The sequence below is a fragment of the Calonectris borealis genome, chromosome 22, assembly GCF_964195595.1.
Source record: "Calonectris borealis chromosome 22, bCalBor7.hap1.2, whole genome shotgun sequence".
Classification (NCBI taxonomy): domain Eukaryota; kingdom Metazoa; phylum Chordata; class Aves; order Procellariiformes; family Procellariidae; genus Calonectris; species Calonectris borealis.
In genome coordinates this window covers 7,519,941-7,542,084 of record NC_134333.1, presented here as the reverse complement: position 1 = coordinate 7,542,084, position 22,144 = coordinate 7,519,941, and the positions used below count along the sequence as shown (strand labels likewise).

Genomic DNA, 22,144 nt, shown 5'->3' with positions numbered 1-22,144 from the left:
CGGGTGCCTCTGCAGAGACCCCGCGGATCCCCGATCCCCACAGATCCCCAGTCCCTATGGAACCCCTGTGCCCATGGATCCCCCCAACCCCGGGGATCCGCCCCATTCCCACGGATCCCCCCATCCCCAGTATCCCCCACCCCTAGGGATCCCCCCCCCCTGGGGATCCCCCCTCCCTTGGGATCCCCCTTCCCTAGGGGATCCCTTCCATCATGACCCCCATGGATCCCTCCTACCCTTATAGACTGCCCCCCCCCAGATAATGACTCCAACGGAGCCCCCCGATCCTCATCCCCACAGACCCCCCCACCCCTATTCCCCCCAAAAGCGATCCTAACAGATCCCTGTGCCATGACGGATCCAGAGATCCCCCCACGAGTGACCCCAACCCACTCGCCACTCGCGATCCCTACGAATCCCCGTGGACCTCCCCCCCACCCCCACACAGCCCCCAAAAGTGACCCCTGGGGATCAATCCCCCCCCAGTGGATTCCCCCGAGTGATCCCCCGTGATCCCCCCAGATCCCCCACATCCACAACGGGGGGGGGGGGGGGGGGCGGGGGGGAAAAACACTCCTCACACTTTTTTTTTTTTTTCCTAAAGTTTTATTTTTTATAGTAATGACATGAGAACAGAAACATTATTTTTCACTTTATTATACAAAAAAAAAAAAAAAAAAAACCAAAACCAAAAAAACCCAAAAAACTCAAAAAAAAAACAACAAAAAAAAAAAGAACCGAAACCCAAGCAAACCGGGAAACCGCAGACGCGAGGCCCCCGCGTCCCGCTCAGCCGTACAAATTCCGAGTTGGGATTATTCTTTTTTTTTTTTTTTTTAAATTTTTTTTTTTGTCTTTTTTTTAAACCTACAAAAACACTCTTTAAATATTAGAAAAAAAAGATGATTTTTTTTTTTTTGTTGTGGCTTTTTTTTTTTTTAATTTTTTTTTTTTTTTTTTTTAAACGTAATTCACAAGAACTTCCATCTAAAGGATCCCGGGTTTTTGTGGCAGTGCCAAAATGCACTCAGGTTCAATTCTCTTACAGCGCAAACGCCTTTTCCCCCAATTGTCGGCGCTGTAAGAATTTTTCATTTTTATTATTTTTTTTTTTTAAATTTTTTTTTTTTTTTAAAACAGAAAAAAGGAAAGGAAAAAAAAAAAAGGGCGGGTTTTTTTTTTTTTTGTCTTTTTTTTTTTGTACTAAAAACACATCCACTAAAACACGACGGTGCTGGGGACATTCAGCAGAAAAAGGGATGGGGTTCCCCTTGGGGGATGGGGGGGGGGGGAATTAAAAATTGGGAAGAAAATGAAAGGAAAATCCCAAATGGAGGTGGGGGGGGGGAAGGGAAGGAGCCAGAGGGATGGACAGACGGACACAGGGGGGGACACACGCCGGCCGGGTTCTCTTCGGGGCCCCGGTCCCAGGGGGGACGCGGGGGGATTGTCCGTGCGGGGGCACCTGGGTTCACCCCCCCCCCAACCCCGGGGTTGGGGTTAATTGCCCCAAAATGGTGGTTTTTCAGCCCGATTTGAGGCAAGAGGCTGTGATAGGGGGTGGTGCCCCCTCCCCCTGGAATTGAGGGGGTCCCTGGTTGTGTTTTGGGGTGACTCAAGGTCTTTGGAGGAGGGGGCTGGATTTGGGGTGCTGAGAGCAGCAAACCCTGGGGGGGGGCGCGGCTGGGGGGGGAGTGGGACCCCCCCCCTTGCAACCAAAAAACCCCCAAACCTGCAGCTTAGCCCCCCCCCGCCCCCCCCCAGCCACCCGCTGAGCTGAGATTTGGGTGAAAAGAAGAGAAAAATGGCTAAATTAAAGCACATGAGAGAAAAAGCCCCCCCCCCAGCCTCCCCTCCCCAGCCTGGGGTGGGGGGCAAGGTGGCCCCCACCCCCTTCTCTTGGGGCCCCCCAAATCCTGTCCCCCAGCCCAGCTCCTCTCTGGGGACAGGACTGGAGGGGGGGGACACCAGAAGGGTCAAATAGTGGGGGGCTGGGGGGGGTCCCCAATCGCACCGGGCTTTTTTTGGGGGGTAGGGGGAACACGGACGGGGTGGGGGGGGACGGGAACCCTGCAGGGAGGTGCCGTGGGATTGCTGGTGCTAGTGTCTGCTTTAAAAAAAAAGGGGGGGGGCCCCCCCAGACAGGCGCCGCCAGGCCCCCCCCCACGCACCCACCCCGGTCCCCGCGGCCCCATCCCCCTCCCAGGGAGGGGGGCATCGACCCCCCAAAAATGAACCCAAACCGCACCAATATTTACAGCATGGCCAGGGGGCTGGGGGGGGAGGACAAGAGCCCCTCGGGAGGAGGGGGCAAACTGGGGGTAACTGGGGCAACTGGGACGAGGGGAGCACTGGTCCCCCCTGGGGTTTGGGGCGAAGGGAGAGGAGCAGCTTCACTGGAGATGGAGGGGAAAATGGGGGGGGGGAATGGGGGGGAAATGAGGGGGGGGAAAGAAAAAATAAAAGATGGATCTTTCTCGTTTTATAAAAAGGAAAAAAAAAAAAAGAATAAAATAAAATACAACGGCACAACAACCACCGACAACACAGAGGGGTGCTCCGGCAGCACCCCCGTGCCCCCCCCCCCCCATTGGTCACGCTGAGCAGCCGGGACCCCCAGGCGAGGGGAGGGGGGGGGGGGAGCCACGCGTGCCACGGCCCCGGGTGCCCCCCACCCCGGCACACACGCTCGCACACACACACACGCACGCACGCACGCCCACCCCCCCCATCCATCCATCCCCCCCCCCCCGTGGGGACACGCCGGGTGGTCACGGTCCGTGGCCGGCGCTCCCAAGTGCCGTGGATGCAGAGGTCCCGGTGAGCTCCCGGTGCAGCTTTCAGACTGTACAAGGTTTTGGGGGGGTGGAGGGGGGGAGCCCCCCCCCCGCCCCAAGACGCCGGGGGGGGAGGGCGGGGGGTGCGCAGAGACGGGGAGGGAGGGGGAAGAGACATCGTCCCAACGGCTGAGTCCTGAGCAACTCGGCTCATGCTCCGCGCCCGCTGCCTGGGGCGGGACGGGAGGGTCTGCGCGGGGAGGGGTGTGGGGTCCATTTGTGGGTTTTAATAAAAAAAAAAGGGGGGGGGGGAATTTTTTTTTTTTTTTTCCCCTCTGTGTTTTCGTTTTCTTTCTATAAAGTCCGGAGCTGGTAGCCAGGGGGTGAAGGGGGCGAGGATGGGGCGACCCTCCAAAAATAATGAACTCTCCAAAAAAAAAAAAAAAAAAATTGCTTCCCCCTCCCTTGGTAAGGGGAGAGAAAAGAGGGGGGTGGGAGGGATGGGGGGGCTCGCCCCCTCCTCTCCCCCCGGCCCCTGGGGGGGGAACGGCCCCCGGCTCCCCCTCCGTAGTGTGAGCTCGGCGGAGGGGTCCCTCCGACCCCCCGCTCCCCGGGTTGGGGGGTCCCGCGGGGGGCTGCGGCTCGCCGGGGGGGGCAGGAGGAAGAGGAGGAAGGGGTTTTGGGGGGCTGGGGGGCAGGATTTGGGACCGAAACCGAGAAACCAAACGACGTTACTAAGAGCTTGGCCGGATCAGTTGGAGTCGGAGTCGGAGGAATCCCCCGAGGAGGAGGAGGAACTGCTGCTGCCCTCCGAGTCGTTGTCATCCTCATCCTCATCATCCTCGTCCTCGTCATCCTCGTCGTTCTGGGGAGGGGGGGGTGGCAGAGAGGACGGGGGGGTTAGCGGCAGGGCGGGGGGCCCTGGCTGCCGTCCATCATCTCCCCCCTTGCCCCCTGCTCGCCCTCCCCGCTGCGGCACGGGGGGGGTCCCCACGGAGGCGGGGGGGGGGTTGCAACCCCATCCCTCCCGCCGCTGCCACCCCGGGGTGGGGGGGGGATGGAGGAGGGACGCGGGGCAGGAGCGAGTTTGCAAGGGCTCAGCTCAGGGGTGCCGGAGGGGCGGGGGGGGGGGGGCGGGGAGCGTGCTGGAGCAGCGCGCGGGGGTCCTACCCTCACCTCTGCCACTGCCTCGCTACACGATCCGAGGTAGGGTACCCGACCCGCCTCGTGCCTCAGTTTCCCCCCTCTAAAGCCAGGGAAGGAAGAGGCGTGAGCTGAGACCAACGAGGGGGTCGAAACACCTCACCTGTCCGGTGGCGAGCACAAGGCACGGACACGGTTTCTGGCCCCAGCGCCATCCAGCATACTCTGATTTCAGTTGCACCGGTGTAAAACTTTGACTCTGGTGACTTACTCGGCATTCACACTGGCGCAAACGGAGCCGAGACCAGACTCAGTATCTCCACCAGGAAAAAGACAGGAGATTTTTCTCTGCTCACTGGGGGCTCTGCACAACCCGCACCTCTACGTCCCGAGGCTGCTCCTAACTACGCCCCGCGGCTGCTCCTCGCACCCTCCCCGGGGACGCCGGGCGGGGGGGGGGGGGGGGGTGATCCCGTTCCCCTTCGCCTCCCCGTGTCCCCCCGCTTCCCAGGAGCTCCTCCGCCACGGTCCTATCTGAGCCCGGGTGCGGATGCCCCCCAGTCCCGGAGGAGGGTGAGGAAGGGGAGGGGGGGCGCAGAGCGAGCGGTACGGGAGCGGAGCGGGGCCCGGGATGGCCCCGCCGCCCTCCCCGCGGCACGCACCGCAGCCTCACCTCGTCCCCGTCCTCGCTCTCCTCCTCGCTGCTGGACTCCGAGGAGTCGCCGCCTTCCTCTGACGAGTCGCCGTTGTCGTCGTCGTCGTCCTCGTCTTCATCGTCATCTTCCTCCTCCTCTTCCTCCTCATCGTCGTCCTCTGACTCCTGCGGGGCGGGAGGGGGTCGGTCGCGGGCGGGCACCCCGGGACACCAGCACCCATGGGTGCACCACCCCAGCCTTGGCCATCAGCCTTTGGGTTCCTCCATCCCCCGAGCAGGATCAGGGGGCTCCCACCCCACACCTTGCCTGGGAGCCTTTCCCCGTTTCCATTACAAACGGCCCCAAAAAGGCTCCCGGCGTGGGTGCAAGGGGATGTCGTAGACTGCAGGGGGGGGCAGAATCAGACCTGGGTGGGTTTTGAGCACAGATTTGGGGAGGGCCCTTGGTTTATTGTCTCAAGGAAAGGGCAGGCAGCAGAAAGCACCAGGGATGCCTCGAACAAGAGCTCTGGGTCCCCCCCGGGACGCCCTCCCCAGGGAGGAGGGTGCTGGGTGTCCCCAGTGCGGAGCACGGCCGTCGTGCACTCACCGACTTGGACTGCATCGTTGGCTTCATCTTGGGGTTGGGGCCCCGGATTTTCCCTATGCTCTTGCGTTTCTGCAGGAGGGGAACAAAGCAAAACCATTTAGAGCTGCAGGGCTCGAGCTCGGCTCCTTCCCAGCGCCCGGCACGGAGAAAACCCCACTGCTGAGCTGCTACGGGGGGTGAATCCCTTTGAGGGGCTCTCCTGAGCTCAGCTCATCTATCGCCCAGCCTAACCTCACCCAGGGCTGATCCCAGCCCAGCCCCAAGCCCCCGGGTCCCCCCCCACGGCGGTGCTGGGTGGATACTCACGTTGGAAGTGTGTTCCTTGTAGGCAGCCCGCTCCTGGGGCGAGAGGCTCTGCGGAAACAGGGGAGACGGTCAGGGCGCAGGGAGGGCTGGGCAGGCACGGCGAGGGGGGACGGAGCGCGGAAGGACTCCAGCACAGGGCACCCCCTCCCCACGTGTATTTTTTTAAAGGCCCTTTAAGTTACAAAATGCCAAAAAAGGGTCTGGAGATGGTGGTTTGCGGAGGAAGGCTGCGAGCAGAGACCACGCCAAGCATCCCCCAAGGTCATCCAACCCCAAAGCCCCCCCCCACCGGGCGTGAGGGTCCGATGCTCACCTTGAGCCAGATATCGAGGTGCACCTTGTACTGTTTCTGCTGCTCCTCCGCCAGTTTTTTGTAGTGGTCCTTCTGGCCCTGGGAGATGCGCTGCCAGCGGCTGCCGATCTCCACCATCCGCTCCTTCAGCGGGAGGTGGTTCAGCTCCCCGTTCGACAGCAGCTCCTGGGAGAATTTCTGGTAACCGTTCCTGCAAGCGGGGAGCACAGAGACCGGATCAGACGGCGTGCATGGAGAACCGGGGTGTCCACGAGCAGCCTGCATTAACCACCAGCCACCCCCACCGTGGTCCAGCCCATGCTCCCTCCATCCCAGGGCTGCTCCAGGCTCTTTTGCACCAGCCCGTTTGCCCGGCTGGGCCAGTCAGACCCAGCTTTTCAGATCCCAGACCCCAGGTACTCACATAGGGGGTTTCTTCGGCTCTCCCTGGAACTTCATTTTCTTGGCGGAGTTGGTGGAGCACGGAGGGGCCCGCATTTCGCTCAGCTCCCTCTGAGCCAGAGGAGAAAGAGGGGTCAGGGAGACAGGGGCAGCGCCGCCGCGAGGGCACGGCGAGGGGTGGGAAGGAGCAGGGACCCACCTCGTATCGCTTCTGATCCTCCGCCGCTTTCTTGATCCACATCAGCTTCTCCTTCTTCTCCATGTTGTTCCAAGTGGCTTCCATGGCCTTCAACGCCTTCCCCCGGTCGTTCTGCAGCACAGACCCCCCACGCCACGTTAGAGATGCACCCAAAATATCTGGGATGCCACAGTGCTACCGCCGGCTCCGCCACGGACCACGGGGCACCCGCCCCCTTTGCTGTGACCCCTGTCCTCCCCGTGGCTCCCAGCCCCAACCTGTTGGGGTGTGAGAGCAGGGGAGAGGGTGCAAGCCAATTCTTGCTGGTGGGAGCGATGATCCCACTTCCAGCTCCTTTCCCGGACCACTCCTCACCTTGAAACGAGCCAGGTAGTCTCCGATGACGCTCTGTTGCCAGATCTCCTCGGCAGTCTTGGGAGATTCGGGCAGCTTCCCGCGCTCCTCTTTATCTGAGCCGTGTTTCTTCTCCGATTGCGCCTTCATCGCCGCCTCCCGCGCTTTGTACTTGGCCTGCGCAGGGGGTGCATGGGTGAAGGGGCAGCACAGCCACCCGGGTGCAAGCCCCCGGCCACCAAGCACCAGGAAGGCAGGCAGCAGGACGCTGCAGCTTCCCCCAGTGCTGTCCCCACCGCAGCACCGGCAGCCCCCCACCGTGCACACCCACGTCTCAGGACTTCCCCCCGCACCAGGAAAACCATCAAGTCTTTAAATTGAGGTTCAAGGACCCTCCAAGGTTTCTTAAGCTGCTGGGTTTTGACCCACCAGGTCATGAGAGGGAGAGGGCACAGCCAAGGGGCACCCATCGGTGCCGGCACCTGGGAGATGGCTCACCGGAGCTGTGATGCTCATGGGGACAATCGTCCCCCAGCTGCGGGGCCTGGGGGTGAGCAAAGCCCCTTGCAGCAGGACAAGGACAGGCAGCGTCCCCCGGGCTGCCGGAGATGCCCAACAGGGCGCGTGAGGGCAACGGAGATGGGGACGGAGGAGAAGGGTCGGGGACGGCACCAACCTTCTTCTTCTCGGAGAGGTCATTCCACATGCGGGCCAGGAGCCGGGTCAGCTCGCTTTCCGACAGCTCCGGCCGCTCCTCCTGCAGCTGCTTCCGCTTCTCCTCCGAGAAGATGAACATGGCGGAGATGGGCCGTTTGGGCTTCTCTGAGCTGGCCTGCGGGAGGGACACGGGGCCGTGGGTGGGGGTGAGCACACAGAGGGACCTGCCTCGCGTGGCAGCCTCCAACCCCAGGAAGAACATGATGAAAGAACCAAGGAATGAAGCCCTCAAAGCACCGTGAGACGCCAGCAACCCCATGCCATGTCTCTGGCACGCGTTGCCCCATCGTTCCAGTTGTCGCTCACCTTGCCGGTCTCTGGTGAGGACTTTTTGGATGCAGGACTCGTCGCCCCTTTCCGGTTGCTGCCCAGCATCTTCTCCTCACCTAGCACCCGCTGCTGCTCCTCCTCGGGCAGGCTCTGGGTGGCACAGGAGGAGAGACGTGGTTAGACGGTCCAACGCTAACGAGGCTTTGATGCAATCAGGGAGTAGGGACACTGGGGAGCGGGGAACTCAGTTGTCCTGATCCAAAAGCCACCTCAGCCAGGGCCAACACGAGGCACTGCAAGCCTGGGTGTGCAGCCTGTGGGTCCCCATGCCTGTGTCACCCCCCTCGCCGGGCAATGTCCCTTCTTCCCCACCTCTGTCCCCTCCCCGGCTCAGTCTCATCTGCTTCCTCTCTGCAAAGGCAGGGCGGGCAGGTGCCCAGATTCGGGCGCACCCCTGGGTTTTCCACCCCCTGCCCTTGCAGATACAGCCGCGGCCGCGTCACGTCCGCCCGGGGACTGAGCACGATGCTGGGACGGCCTCGGTGCGGCTCCCCCCGCCTACGCCCCGGCCGAGGGAAGGAAGCGAGAGACTCGCTGCCGCCTGCACCGCCGCAGCCGCTGACGGCAACCCCTCCTCCGGCACCAGCCCTCCGCTCACCCCCGGCTTCCCCTCGCAGCCGGGGGGGCCCGTCCCCACCTCCCAACTGGAAGACATCGGGTCAGGCATCAGGGCAGGTGGGGAAGAGTCAAGACTATGTGCAAACATCTCTGCACAGCACCCATGGCTGGGTCCAGCCACGTTTTGGGGGGAGCAGAGGGCAGCATCAGTGCAGTCCCCGATTAACCCATCTCAGCCCCTGGCCAGGGCTCCCTCCCTGCGTTCGGGGTCTCCAGCACCCGATGGCCAAGGCACCCCCATGTCACTCACCTCCAGGAAGCGGAGGAGCTCAATCTCGTAGTCTTTCTTTTTCTGGAGGGAGATGGAGACGTGCGGTTACACAGAGATCCCCCACGCCATCCCTGCCTCATGCAGCCCCCGACCCGGCCTCAGCCCCCTTGGCAACAGCATCCTCCACCCGGACCATCTGCTGGTCCCACACCCATGGACTGGGGAGACAGAGGACCAAGGGAGGGGACCGAGGACCTCAGGGTGGTCAAGACAACAAGAACAGGCACGGAGGAAGGGTGAGGGGCTCATTTCCAGCAAGATTTGTAGCCCAAGCTCTCCCATCCTACTCCTCTCTCCCCACAGCACCGGTGTCCATCTGCCTGTCCACCCGTCTGTCCATCCTCGGCCACTCACCTGATCACACTTTTTGTGGTACGCGTCCTTTTCCTTCTGGGAGAGCAGTTTCCACTGCTGGCTGCACAGCACCATCCGCTCGGTGCTGGGCACGTCTTTCATGTTGGCCATCAGCTCTGCACAGTACAGGGAGTAGCTATTCCTGCAACCGACGGAGGGAGCCGGCATTAGGGACAACCTGCCCTGCTCACGTCCCCTCTGCGGAGCTGGTTGGGTGCTAAGAGCCCCCCAAGACCCCCCAGCTGCCCTCTGGGTTGCAGTGGGCAGTGAAGTGCTGTACCACAGCATTTTAGGGAAGGTAGGGGTTGGATTACCCCCTAACCCGCTGCATCACCATAAACCTCGCTCAGATTCTCTGCAAACGTATATTTAATGTAGATTTAAGGACTGGTTTAACGGACTCATCGACAGCCCACGCCCATGGTCCCAGCAATGATGCTCTTGGGGTTCTCAAAACCAGGCAGAGCCCCAGTTTCCTCGTTAGCAAGAACCAGCGTCCGCCCGATAGCTCAGAGAGGGACACATCCCTCGCACCCGAACGGGGAGGGACAGGACTCACGGAGGGGGCTTTGTGGGTCGTCCATCAAACTTATCCTTGAGCTGGCGCTCAGCCTTGGTGAGGGTGGAGCGGGTGATGCCCTCCTCGCTGATGTTCAGCTCGGGGTGCTTCTGGATGTAGTCACGCATGATCTCCTGCGAAGGAAGGAGAGCGGTCAGGAGAGGGGCTCCGATCCCCGCCTGGCTGGGGACCGGAGGAGGAGGAAAGAGAAGCCAACCATTGCCCTAATCGTCTCCCCAGGGGTACTTCTTCCTCTCCCGAACGTTGCTGGAGGAGGCAGGGCTCAGACTCACTAGGGACCTGCAGGGATCTGGCTGAACCCCCATGCTGGCTATCGGGTGAGGCTGGCTAGCCGCTGGCGGCTAGCAGCCGGGAGGCAGAGTGGCTCGGAGTGAACGTAGGGATGAGTGTGGAGGGGAACGGGTGAGGCTGCTCCCTACCTCATACTCCTTCCGCTGTTCCAGGGCCTTATGAATCCATTTCAGCCTCTTTTTATCCGAGAGTTGAGACCACTGCTTGCCCAGCGACTCTTTCACCTCCTTCGTGGTGGCCTGAAAACCCAAAGCCAGAGGTGAGGGCAGAGGGGTAAAATCCAAAAAAAAGAAGAGGGGAAAAAAAAAAAAAAAAAAAAAAAGGCAAAAATAGTGTTGCCCGCCATCTTGTCCCGGCGGCACCCGGCTTGGGGCCGCGGGGTGGCTGCGAGCCGAGCTCACGGCCGGGGAAGGGGGTGCGTGCGAGTGTGGGGCATGGCCAGAGGTGGATGTCTGTGCTGGAAATCTTCCCTGCTCTGACTCAGGCTGTGGTCACCCCTTCGACTGCAGGCAAAAAGTGGGGTCTGCATCCCCGAGCCTCTTCCAGATGTGCAGAGCCCCTCCTTACCTCCGTCCAGACTGCTGGGAGCTTCTAGCGGTGTCTTCTATCCCGTCCCCCCCCTAAAATGCTTCTCTTGTTTCCCCCTCCTCTCCCCCCAGCAGCGGGGTACAGGACCCCTCAACACTCACGCTCACACGCACTCCCACCCACCGTACTCACATCTGGACGCACTTTCAAGTAGATCTTCTTCTCGTGGTTGTACCACAGCTGCTGGGGGGTCTTGGGTTTTTCAGGGACGTCGGATTTCTTGGCGTTCTGGATGAGATCCGGGTGATCTTCCCTTTACCCGGCAAGGAGGCGGGGAAGGGAGAGCGTTACGGAGGTTGCAGGTGGAAGGAGAGCACCCCCTAAACCTCCCCGCTAAGGGGTAACTGTCACTGAGGGCTGAGTCTCCACAGGTTCAGATACTGGGGGGGGGGTCCCCAAAAAGAGCAGGAGGCTTTTAGGAGAGATTCGAGTCTGTCCCTCCTGGGGGAGCATCAGCTACAAGCATCCCCTTTAATGCGCCAGCCTGGGCTGCATCCCTGGAGCAGCGGCAGGTGATTGGGAACGCCAGGATCCACCTGAGTCACAGGGACCAGGTTCAAAGGGAAGGTTTGGGGGGGAAGGGGGTGGTCGCTTCAGCTTTTTACAGTGCCGGTGGTAGGGCTCCTGTCCTCCCTTGCAGACCCTAACCCCCAGAGCGTGGCTGGTCCTCCACACTCTCCCCCTCGCCGTGTCTCCCAGCTGGAGGGCTGCTCTCCGACACCTTTTCCTTGCTCTTTTTTTTCAGCATCCCCCTTTCCCTTCTGCCTTTAAGCTGCAGCGCCCATCAGGGCTTCCTCTGTGAGCTACACGCAGGAGGGGAGACCGGGTCTGCCTGGAGGGGCCCGGGGAAATGCCGGGGGGCTGCCCACTCACCTGAACCTCGCCAGGTTCCTCTCAAATTCCTGCTTTTCTCGCTGGAAGTCCTGGATGTATTTCATCTGGGGACACAAAGCCACCAGGGAGGTGGAGAGGGACGTCAGCACTGGGGAACGGGCAGGCAGATACATCCCCACTGACCCTGCTGCCTGGGCACCGCACCACCCCGAAAGGGACTCGAGCCCATCAAACTGGTCCTGCAGCTCCCAGCTGAGGGTTTCCAGCCTGCCCAGGGATTCAGAGGCAGGATCTCCCCCCTCTCCCTGCACCTGAGCAGCCCTGGGCAAGAGGGCACAGCAGGACTTTGTGCCCTGGACCTTTCCTGCCGGTGGCAAATCCACCCAGATTGAGAGCTGGGGCACCCAAAATGCCTGCCCAGGCTCTGGCCAAAGCCCACGGCCACCTCCAGAGCTGGAGGTGAGGTGGGCAGCTCTCCTCCCAGCATCTCCCACGGCTCGGAGCGGAGCCTGCCCCTCCATCCCTCGCTCGGCCAGGGCGGCCACGGCGGGGCGTGTGATTTAACCCCTGCGTTAAATGCAGATCCACCCAACAGCAAAGTCACCATCCAGGTCCGTCTGGAAGAGACGGACCAACGGACAGACCCAGCCAGCCTCCACCCCACGGATCCTGGGAACCAGGACAGGAAAAGGAAAGGAAGTTTTACTGGTCTGACGGGACTAAACAAGCACCCGGGTTTCTCCCATCGAGAGTCGGTTTAAACCCTCACCAGGTAGAGGCTGGGCTCTGCTGGTTTTACTGGGAGAGCTGGGCAGGCAGAGCCCAGCACGGAGAGGCACACAAGTGGGCAGGGGCTTGCTGACTCCCCCCCCGTACCTTTTTCTTCTCGGGAAGCTCCTTGTATTTCTTGGACAGGATCTTGGTGAGATCCAGGTTGCTCATTTCGGGGTGAAGCTTGGCATATTTGGCCCGCTTCTCCATGAAGAAGCGGAAATAGGGAGTCAGGGGCTTCTTGGGGAAGTCGGGGTGTTTCTGGGGAGACAGCAGAGTGGCAGACACTGAGTGCGGAGCCGGCGGCACCGCGGAGGGCACCCTCAAACCCCGCCGGCTCCCAGCTCCCCCCAGTACTGGGGGAGACCTGCCTGCATCCAGCCCCACTGGTGATCCAGCTCCCTGACGTGCGAACACTCTTGGCTTTGCAGGCAAAGGCGGGAAAAACACTGGGAGCAAGGGTTCCCTTCCCCAGGAACTACAATATCCCAGGGCTGGGTATCTCGGGAGCAGCCTCCAGCCATCCAGAGCTGTTGGCACAGAGCAGTTGGGCTGCAAGAGGGGAAACTGAGGCAGGAGGAGGGGACGGGACCCACCTCCTGGGGACGGCTGGTGGCAGAGCATCAGCTGCCCTGGGGGCCGCTCGGCCGAAAGCAGCACCCCACCCGACCCGGCAGGCCAGGAATAGGACGGCAGCTTCCCGGCCCCCCCCGGTGCTAAACTTGGATGCAGGCTGCCAACAATACAGCCGGCCATATTAAATGTACCCTGGACTTGGCCCGAGCCCAGAGCCCGCGGCCTCTGGAGCCTTGGGCAGCCGGCCGCGGAGATTACGGGCAGAGAGGTGCCTGCAGGGGCTCTGGCAGCAGAGCCACACGGGTCTGGGGTGCCACATGGGTGACAGCCCCCCGTCCCGGGGAAGGGGGAGGTCCCCCTTTAGAGACCGACCCCAATTCCTGCCCAATACCTTGAGCTTTTTGCCCTTGTAAGGATTCTTCACGTGCTCTTCGGCATCCATAATGAGCTCCGTGAGGGTCCGAAACTTCCTCACCTGCGGGGTAACGAAGGGCCACAAATGTCAACAGGCTGCGCACAGGGGACAGGGCAGATCCCCGCTCGGCGCGGCATAAACCCACAGGGTTTCGTAATGCCACCGCGCAAATGACCCGTCCCAGCGCCTCCGAAGGGTGCGCAACGCCAACGGCAGCGGGATGGTGCCGGCACTAAGGGCTGAGGACTCGGGGCGCTGACCTCGAGCCATTCAAACAGCCCCGGGAAGTCACTGGGACGCTCGGTCCCTCTCGCGGAGACCCCTCCGAGCCCCGCGCGGCTGTCGGTTACCTCGTTAGAAATCTCCATCCACTTCATCTTGCACATCTCCCCCGAGAAGTCCTTGAAAGCCACTTTCTCCCAATCCAAGTGGGATTCGGTGGTTTTGAACTTGCTCCCGTCGTTGGAGGGCAGGTTATTCTTCATGCACTCCAGCAGAGTCAGCATGTCCTCCTGCGACCAGCGGTCTGAGCAGCAAAGAAACAGGCTTAGCGGCAGCGATTCCCGGCAGGACACGGGGACTACAGCTCCCGACATGCAGCTCCAGACCACACGCCGGGACACGTAATCTCCACATGTTGCCTCTCGAGATTAAAGATCAAAGGGACGTGGCTGTTTCCATCACCCTCGAGCAACTTTCTACGGGCCAAAACAATCCGGGCAAAGCTAGAAAATCCACTCGGTGCAAACCAGAGAGACTCGCTCATCCCAGTACACCATCAGATAAGGCGATGGCTCTGCCGCGCGGGAGCAGAGGGCTATTTCCTACGCACGGGAGCGAAGCCCTGCGGAGCGAGACGGGAGCAATGTGCTCTCCAGCCAAGGAGGAAATAGGGAAACCCACTTTCTAAGTGGAAAAGATGTGTCTGGAGCAATGGGAAACCCCCCAGCGCTGCTTTTCCTTCAACTTGGAGATCCTTGCCATCACCTGGGACCTAGCTCCATGTTGACCTCTGCCAAGGTCAAAGCTCAGAGACCACAAAGCGGGGGGTGGCAGAGCCCAGCACAGCCCCCCTGTCTGGCAGCAGGGTCCCTGACGGCACAGGGGTGATGGTGACACCACCCCAACATCCCCCAAGCTGCTGGGATGAATGTCCCCAGCTCCCATACGGACAAGTTGCCGGGATGGCGGGACGGGCACATGGCAAAGCCGGGGAGCTTGGAGCAACCGGGAGGCTGGGATGGGCAGCAGCCCCGTGCCGGGACAGGCAGCAGGCAGGATATCCCAGCACCGAATGCCCCATCCAGCACCGACTTTGGGGCTGCTTCCTCGCCAGGGGAATTCCTCTGCCGGGCTCTCTGCTCCGAGCTTCCGCACCAGCTGGGGAGAGGAGCCCTGGGTGCTCTGCAAAGATGGGTGGCCCTGGGGAAAAGCAGCGGGCCCTGGGAGCGGAAAGAGAGGTCCCCGGGGATGGGCTGGAGGAGGAGCAGAGCCCCAAGCCGCGGCCCTGTCTGCTTCACCCCAAGCCCAGGGGCTCCCCAGACGTTGGGACTGGCTCTCCACGGCGTCCCCTGCCCCACACCACTGCCAGGCGAAGACCGGGGCGTTCGGAGCTGCCTAAAGGACACAGAGCATCCCGGCGAGACAGGGACAGCGCAACCGGTTATGGATTTCAGGGGAGCATCTCCCTCTCCTTCCACCCCCAGGAATGGAAAACAAATCCCCAGAAATACCCGGCTGCGCCTCCCCCTCCGCTCAAACGAGCACAAAAACACCACCTCTGCCTCCTGCCTCCAGGTCCTGCCTCTGCATCGCTCCGGTGAAGGGCAAACCCCCTCTGAACCCCAAAGCCGAGGGATGTTCAAGGACAACGTGGGACCCACAGCCTGGGGGGGGGAAGCGCAGCCAGGACCTGTCCCCCCATCCCATTTCACCTCCTGGACCTGTCAGGTTGGGGGGGTCGAGGCAGGAACAGTTTGGGATCCAGCCGGTCTCCACAGTCACCGCATCAGGTCCGTTAGGGATTAATTGGAGGGGGGAAGATGGAAAGAGCCCCCCCATAAAGCAGGGAGCCCAGCGGCTCGGGACGTGTCTCCGCACTCCCGGCTTCAGAGCCCCAAAACATCACGAACGGGGAAAAGAGATGGGAAACCCCTGTCCCCTGCAGTGCCTCGGGGGGTTCAGAGCTGGGGGGGCATCGAGCCCAAAATTTTGTCTTCCTATTTTTCCCATCGCTTTCCAGACCCCCCCCCAGGCAAGGACCAACCAGGCCGAATCGGGCCGTGAAGCTGGTGCCGACTTTACTTGCAGAAATCAGGAGAAATATCCGAAAGTAGCAAGGCCACAAAAACCAAGTGGGGAGGGAGGAGGAGACGAGGACACCCCCCCCAAACCTGCCCCCATCAACAAGCCCCGTGCCTCAGTTTCCCCCCTCCAACGCAGGAACGCCTCGAGACCTTTGGCCCTGCGTGACCTGCCCCGCCGGCAGACAGCTGAAATAACCACAGCCCACAGGAATACGTAAGAAACCGTGGAAACCTCCCAAAACCCTCGCCGGCAGCGGGGTGGGGACAACAGGGACCCCACACTCAGCCCCCCATCCCTCCATCCCCCCTCCCTCCGGCTGGCATTTGCCAAAAAACGCCGGAATTGCGGAGTTCACCCGCCAAGATGAATGGGGTTGTCTGTGCCCTGGGACCGATTTATCCCCGGCTCTCCTGGCATCGGCCGGGCCGGGTCTATATTAGGAAAGCTGCCCCGGTGTAATTAAATCCATCTAAAGACCCGGCGAAGGACACGTGCTCCAGCCGGGTTCGCTCGGGGCAACAAACCGACTGCGGCAAGGGAGAAAAGACGGGGGGACCAGGCGGGTGAGAGGGGCTGGACCGCGCTCCCCGGGATTTGGGGGGGCACCCAGGGAGTTTTTGGGGTGGTGGGGTAGCGGAGCCCCACTGCCCAGGCAGGCTGCCCCAAATAAAATGTCCCTTTTTTCTTGTTTTCCTCCCCCTTTTCCAATAAAAGCTGAACCTCTGATGTCATCCCAGGGTCTGGAAGCCAGAGGCCCAAGGTAACGGCTCGGCTTTTAATGCAGCCCAGATGTGAACGGGGAAGGCAGCACCTCTTTGTGCCAGCCCCCCCCGCCCCGGCCCCGGCCGAAACGCCAGCCACCCAAAAAGAGCATCCCCGACGTCGCGAGCCGGCGGCCGCCCTTCGCCGGGGCCGGAGGGGCTGAGGGCGCAGCGGCATCCGCACGCTCGCACACGTGTGCGTGCTCCCCCGTGGCGGAGCCGGGACCGGGAGAGGCAAATCCACCCCCCCCCCCCCTTTGACCCCGGCACAGTCGGGATTTGCTGGTGCCCGCACGGCTCCTCCATCCTTGGGACAAAAGGGCCACCCCGAGTTTTTTTGGGGGTTTGTTGTTTTTTTTTTTTTTTTAAAACGTGGCAGCGGTGGTATTCCCGTGGGACCCCCGGTGGGGTGGGGGGAGGTTGCGGGAGGGGGGGGGGCTCACCTTGGTTTTTGGGAGCTGTCATTTCCAAGTCTGCAGGGCACTCGGCTTCGCCGTTCATCCTCCACCTGCCTGCGCCCAGGACGGTCCCCGCCGGCTCCCTCGCGCGCTACCCGAGATCACTCCCGCTCGGCTCTGCAAGCAAAGGGAGACCCCCGCTAGGCACCCCCCCACGCCGGGGCGGACCCCCAACTCCTGATGGGGAGCGGGGAGGCCTGACCCAGGTGTCTGTATGTGTCCTGTCCCCCCCCCAAGATGACTGAGGTGCTGGGATGCCCCCCCCCCCCAGCCCTGCGAGGTTTGGGGGGGGCCTTGGAGAGGGGGGTGCAGGGCAGGGGTAATAAGGGAGGAGAAGGTGGGCGCATGGGGGGGTCGCAGAGATCCTTGGGGGGGTCGAGGAGGGGGGATCCTGAATGGTGGCATGACCCCCACCCTGGCGAGGGGAGAAGAAAAGGGGTGCATGGGGAGGGGAACACGGTTTGGGGCAATCTCCCCAAGTTGGGGGGGGGCAGGATCCCGGGGGGATCCCCACAGATCCAAGGGGAGAAGGGTTCAGGGGATCTCTCTGAGGTAGGGTGGGAAGGATCCATAGACCCAGGGTCAGGGGGATCTGAGCCAACAGGGCTCCAAGGGATCTCCCAAGGGGGGGGTCACCCCTCCAAAAGGGGGGTCTCAAAAGAAGGGACACCACAGATCCAGCGAGATCCTCCCCAGGGGGGCAGGATCCGAGATCCAAGGGGGCTCGGGGGGGGGGCCATTTGGGGAGCTCTGGGGAAAGACCTCCACAGGCATGGGGGGCCAGGGCTCTCCCGAGGGGGGAGGACAAAACGGGGAGAAGACATTTCAGCAGGGGGGCTGTAGGGGAAGGATCCCCCCAGATCCCGGGGGGGGGTGAGCCCATGAGAGGCCTTGGTGGGGGGACCCCAGAGCTTGGGGGGGGAGAGCAGGATGCCAGCCTGGGGGGGGATCCCTGTGGGGGGATCCTGTGGCGGGGGGGGAGCCGGGCCGGAGGCCTGAGGGGGGGGATCGCCCTGGGGGCACAGGCCGCAGGCCCGGAGGAGGAGGAGGGACGGCCCCGGGGGGACAGGCCCCAGGCCTGAGGAGGTCCCAGGGGGAATCCAGGCCTGGGGGGATCCCAGGGGGAGCCAGGGACGGGCGGGGGGGATCCTGGAGGGGGATACAGGCCCTGGGGGGGGGTCTGGGAGAGACCTGGGCCTTGGAAGGGGTATGAGGGGGGGATCCAGGCCCTGAGCCGGAGGGAGGATCACCCTGGGGGGGCATCGGGGATCGCCCTGGGGGGGTGCAGGCCCCACCAAGCCCCGGGAGGGGATCGGGAATCGTGCCAGGGTGGGGGATCAGCCCCCGGGGGCGGGAGGGGGGATCACCCCGGGGTGGGATCAGCCCCCCAGGGAGGGAATCAGGGGTGGCCCGGAGGGGGTGCAGACCCCAGCAGGCCCTGGGGGGACAGGGGATCGCTGCGGGGGTCCGATCAGCCCCTGGGTGGATCTGGGACTGCCTCGGAGGGGGGGGATCAGCCCCCGGGGGAGATGGATGGGGGATCGCCCCGGGGTGGGATGCAGACCCCATCAGCCCCTGGGGAGCGGGGGGATCGGGGATTGCCCTGGGGTGGGATCAGCCCCCCGCGAGGGGGAATTGGGGATCACCCCAGGGCGGGATGAGCCCTCGGGGGGGGGGGGGGGGTGGATGGGGGATCGCTCCGGGATTGGATCAGCCCCTGGGGGTGTATGAGGGATCCCCCCGGGGTGGGATCAGCCCTCGAGGTGGGGGGAATCGGGGAGCACCCTGGGGTGAGATGAGCCCCCGGGGGGGTGGTCGGGTGGGTGGGGGATTGCTCCAGGGTTGGATCAGCCCCCGTGGGGGGCGGATCTGGGACCACCTCGGGGGTTGGATGGGGAATCGCCCCGGGGTGGGATCAGCCCAGCCCCCGGAGGGGGGATCGCCCCGGGGTAGGGGGGGGGGAGCAGCCGGGGGTGGGGGTGGGGGGGGAAGGCGGGATCGTGGCAAGGGGAGGGATCCATCGGATCATCGCGGGGCGTGGCGGGGGCGATCGCGGTGCGCGCGCAGAGGGATCCCCGTGGGGGGGGGGGTGCGGGATCCCCGGGGGGGGGGGGGACCGGATCCCGCGCCCGGGGGGGGAAGGAGGAGGAGGAGGAGGAGGAGGAGGAGGAGGAGGAGGAGGCGGGGGAGGAAGGGGCCGGGCCGTCGGGCGGAGGCGGGGAGCCCGCACATGCCCTGCGCCGCCGGCCAGCTCCAGTCTCCTCCTCCGCCAGGCAGCAGGAACCGGGTGGGACCGAGCGCGGGCGGCCCCGGCGGCGCCTCCCCGGCCCCCTCCCGCCCCCGGTTCCCACCCGGGCGCCAGCGAGCCGCGCTCCGCCGCCTTCCCCCCCCTCCCCCCCACCGCCCCACAACACCCGGGCAGACAATGGAGGCGAGTCCGGGGGGCCGGGGGAGCGGAGAGGGGCCAGGGGAGCGCGGAGCGCTCCCCCGACCCCTCTCCGCTCCCCCGGCCCCCCGGAGCGATGCGATGCGCCGCGGCTTCCCCCCCCCCCCCCCACCCCGGCTTCCCCATCCGCCATCTCCCCATCGTTACCGGCCGGCGCGGCCGCTCTCCGCCGCGGCACACAATGGCCGGGCTGCGCCCGCCTCCGCCCGCCGCTCCTTCCCCTCCACCCGTGCAGCCGGCGCGGTTATAAAGCCGAGACAAACCCACCTCTCCGGGCTGCAAGGGGGAGGAGGAGGAGAGGAGAGAAGGAGGAGGAGGAGGTGGTGGTGGAAGGAGGAGGAGGAGGGGGGGGGGAGCTCTAGCCGAGCCGCCGCAGCCCCAGCCCCGCGCCGGAGCCGCTGGGGGAAGAAGAAGAAGAAGGAGGAGGAGGAGGAGGGGGAAGGGGGGGCGGGGATGCCCGGCTGGGGGCGGCCGGGCAGCTGCAGCGAGCCGGGCGAGGGCAGCGCGACCTCCCCGCACCGACCCCCGGGGAGCGGCTCCTACCCAATCCATCCCCCCCACCCCCCCCTCCCGCTTCCCACCACCACCACCACCGCCGCCCCCTCCTCTCCTCCCCCCCCCCCACCCCCGCGACCCCTCCTCGAGCCCAGAAACACCCACCCACCCAGCGGGGGGCTGAAGCCCCGCTCCCGGTCCGGAGGGAAGAAAGGAAGAAAGAAGGGAAGAAGAAAGGCGAAAAAAAAAAAAAAAAAAAAAAAAAGAAGGGGGGAGAAAAAATATATAAAAAGAGAATAAGGGGGTGGGGGGGAATAAAGCGCGGAGAGGGTGGGGGGGGGGAGCGGACGAGCCCGGGCACGCACCCGCCGGAGCGCGGCGCCGAGCTCCCCGCCGCGGCGCGGGACTCACCCGGGCTGGGGAAAAACAACCGCCCAGCGCTGGAAGCCTGCCCCCGAAATCCAGCTGCGGCAGCCGGGGAGGGAGGGAGGGCGAGCGGGAAGGAGGGAGGGAGCGAGGAGGAGGAGAGGGAAGGGAAGGGAAAGGAGGGAGGGGGGGCACACCGAGGCCGCCGAGCCGTGCAGCTCCCCCCCGCCCCGAGCCCCAGCGCGGTGCCCCCCGCCGGCGCGGAGCGGGCCGGAGCGGGCGGGCGGGCGAGCCCCGGCGGCGGCGGCTTCCTGCCCGCGGGGCCTGCGCGAAAACGAGCCTTTTTTTTTTTTTGTTTCCTTTATAAAAAAAAAAAAAAATTTCCAAAAAAACCCCCCCAAAACCCTAAAAACCCCCCTTTACCGGGTGCAAAACCCCCTTTCCCGGCGGAGCGGCGGCGGCGCCTTACCGAGCCCGGTGCGCGGCGGCGGCGGCGGCAGCAGCGGGAGCCCGGGGAGGAACAAAGCGCCTCCTCCAGCCCCGCCGGCGGAGCGGCGCGGCGGCGAATGGCGAGCCCGGGCGGCGCGGCACGGCACGGCACGGCGCGGCGCGGCTCCCCCGGCGCAGGCACGTACCTGCGGGCCCGCGGCTTTGGGGGGCCGCGGCTCGGCGGGGCCGGGGCTCGCTCGGCGGGGCCGGGGCGGGGAAGCGGCGGTTGAACGGCGGCCAGCTCTGCAGCGCTGGCCCCGGGCGTGGACGCGCTCCAGTCCCCGCAGAGACGATCGCGCTTTCCCCCGCCTCCATGGCGCTGCGTTTTCTCTTCCAATCAGCCGGGCTCTGAGCGCCGGGGTCCGCCGCCAGCCTCCGCCGCTCCCCAAGCGGCACCGCCGGCCGCCGCCGCCGCCCCGCGCTCCCGCCGCTTTCGCCGTGTTTTTTATTGCTCTTTGCTTTTGCAACACTGTGGCGAGAAGAAAAAGAGGAGGAGGAGGAGGAGGAAGGAGAGAGGAGGGAAGGGGGGGGGAAAGGGAGGAAAAAAAAAAAAAAAAAATCTCCTTACATGTGCAACAATCCTCGCCCGGCGTTTGCATAAAAAAAAAAAAAAAAAAAGAGAAAAAAAAAGGGGGGGGGGGAAGCGGAGGGGGGGGAAGCCGAGCCGAGCCGCCTCCCGCCCCGGTGGGTCCCCTCCGACACGGCGGGGAGCGGCGGGGCCGCGCTCCCTGCCCGCCCCGCGGCCCCGGGCAGCCCCGGGACACGGCCGCGGTGGGGGATTTCCCCGGCGGGGCGGGCGAGGGGCAGTTTCCTCCCCTCCCTCCGCTCCCCTCTCCCTTTCTCCTCTCTCTCTCTCTTAATTTTTTTTAATGCAATTTCTCCAACTCCACCTTTGTTGTGCTGGGCGTCATTCCCCGCAGCCAATCCCGGCCGGGCAGCTGCCTGCAAATTACCGGCCATCCCAAGCTGCCTGCAAATTACGGGCCATCCCAGCCTGCCTGCACACTACCGGCCACCCCGGGCTGCCTGCACGGTACCGGCCGCCCCGCTGCCGCTCGCACGCTACCGGCCGGCCGGGGCTGGTTGCGCCCTACGGCTGCAGGCCGCCCGCCCGCCACGGCTGCTCCAGGCCGCCGGCGCGTTCCCGGCCGCCCGCGCGCTACCGGCGAGCTTCGGCCATCTGCACGCTGCCGGCTGCCCGCGCGCTACCGGCGAGCTTCGGCCATCTGCACGCTGCCGGCCGCCCGCACGCTATGGGCGAGCTCCGGCCATCTGCATGCTACCGGCTGCCCACGCGCTACCGGCGAGCTCCGGCCATCTGCGTGCTACCAGCCGCCTGCGTGCTACCGGCGAGCTCGGGCCATCTGCGTGCTACCGGCCAGGCCGGCCCAGGCAGCTCTGGCAGGGGAGCGGGAGGCAGTGGGGACCCCCCCCAGGGATGCAGGGGGAGGCCTGGGAACGCGGGGTCAGGCCCCGGGGCTGCCTGGCTTGGCCGGCTGCGGGCGCCTCCCCAGTTGGCTGCATGGGAACGGCCAAAATCCGGGGGGTTTTCACCCTTGTTTATATGGAAAAGGAAAAAAAAAAACCCCAAATCTGGGTGCAGTTGACCCCCCAGGCTGATTTGGGGACGTGGGGGTGGCGATGGGGGAAAGCCCGACCGTGCAAGTGGCTTATTTGGGCCTTATTCCCAAGCGAAGGATCAGACGGATGGATGGACGGCCGGCCCCTCTGCCACGTCCCGCGGTCCTGCCTCCAGCCGGCGCGGCCGCCAAGGTGTGTGC

At 64.0% G+C, this 22,144-nt stretch overlaps 1 protein-coding gene across 20 annotated transcripts; it reads right to left on the bottom strand.

The window, feature by feature from the left end:
• Positions 1–637: 637 nt before the first annotated feature.
• Positions 638–21,925, bottom strand: UBTF (upstream binding transcription factor). Of its 20 annotated transcripts, none has more exons than XM_075171339.1 (22): positions 20,510–21,925; positions 16,553–16,684; positions 13,392–13,567; positions 13,018–13,101; positions 12,156–12,311; positions 11,319–11,383; positions 10,569–10,698; positions 9,986–10,096; positions 9,546–9,679; positions 8,987–9,128; positions 8,612–8,653; positions 7,720–7,833; positions 7,373–7,528; positions 6,718–6,873; positions 6,364–6,474; positions 6,187–6,275; positions 5,784–5,973; positions 5,471–5,518; positions 5,165–5,233; positions 4,594–4,740; positions 4,084–4,203; positions 638–3,642 (listed from the first exon to the last, which is right to left on the bottom strand). In XM_075171339.1, the coding sequence occupies exons 2-22, from the start codon at positions 16,608–16,610 to the stop codon at positions 3,529–3,531; spliced, it is 2,412 nt and encodes an 803-aa protein (XP_075027440.1). In that variant the 5' UTR covers positions 16,611–16,684; positions 20,510–21,925; the 3' UTR covers positions 638–3,528. The 20 variants fall into 20 exon arrangements, with proteins under 20 accessions (XP_075027440.1, XP_075027446.1, XP_075027438.1 ...); XM_075171345.1 differs by having other exon boundaries at positions 10,578–10,698; XM_075171337.1 differs by lacking the exon at positions 20,510–21,925 and adding an exon at positions 20,344–20,454.
• Between the last annotated feature and the right edge of the window lie 219 nt (positions 21,926–22,144).

Excerpts from the sequence above, each read along its gene's own strand:
- UBTF (XM_075171339.1), bottom strand. The coding sequence starts at position 16,610 with ATGAACGGCGAAGCCGAGTGCCCTGCAGACTTGGAAATGACAGCTCCC. Across the intron at positions 6,475-6,717 it reads ACTACCTGGCTCGTTTCAAG|AACGACCGGGGGAAGGCGTT; the intron begins GTGAGGAGTGGT and ends TCTGTGCTGCAG. Across the intron at positions 6,276-6,363 it reads AGGATCAGAAGCGATACGAG|AGGGAGCTGAGCGAAATGCG; the intron begins GTGGGTCCCTGC and ends CCTCTGGCTCAG.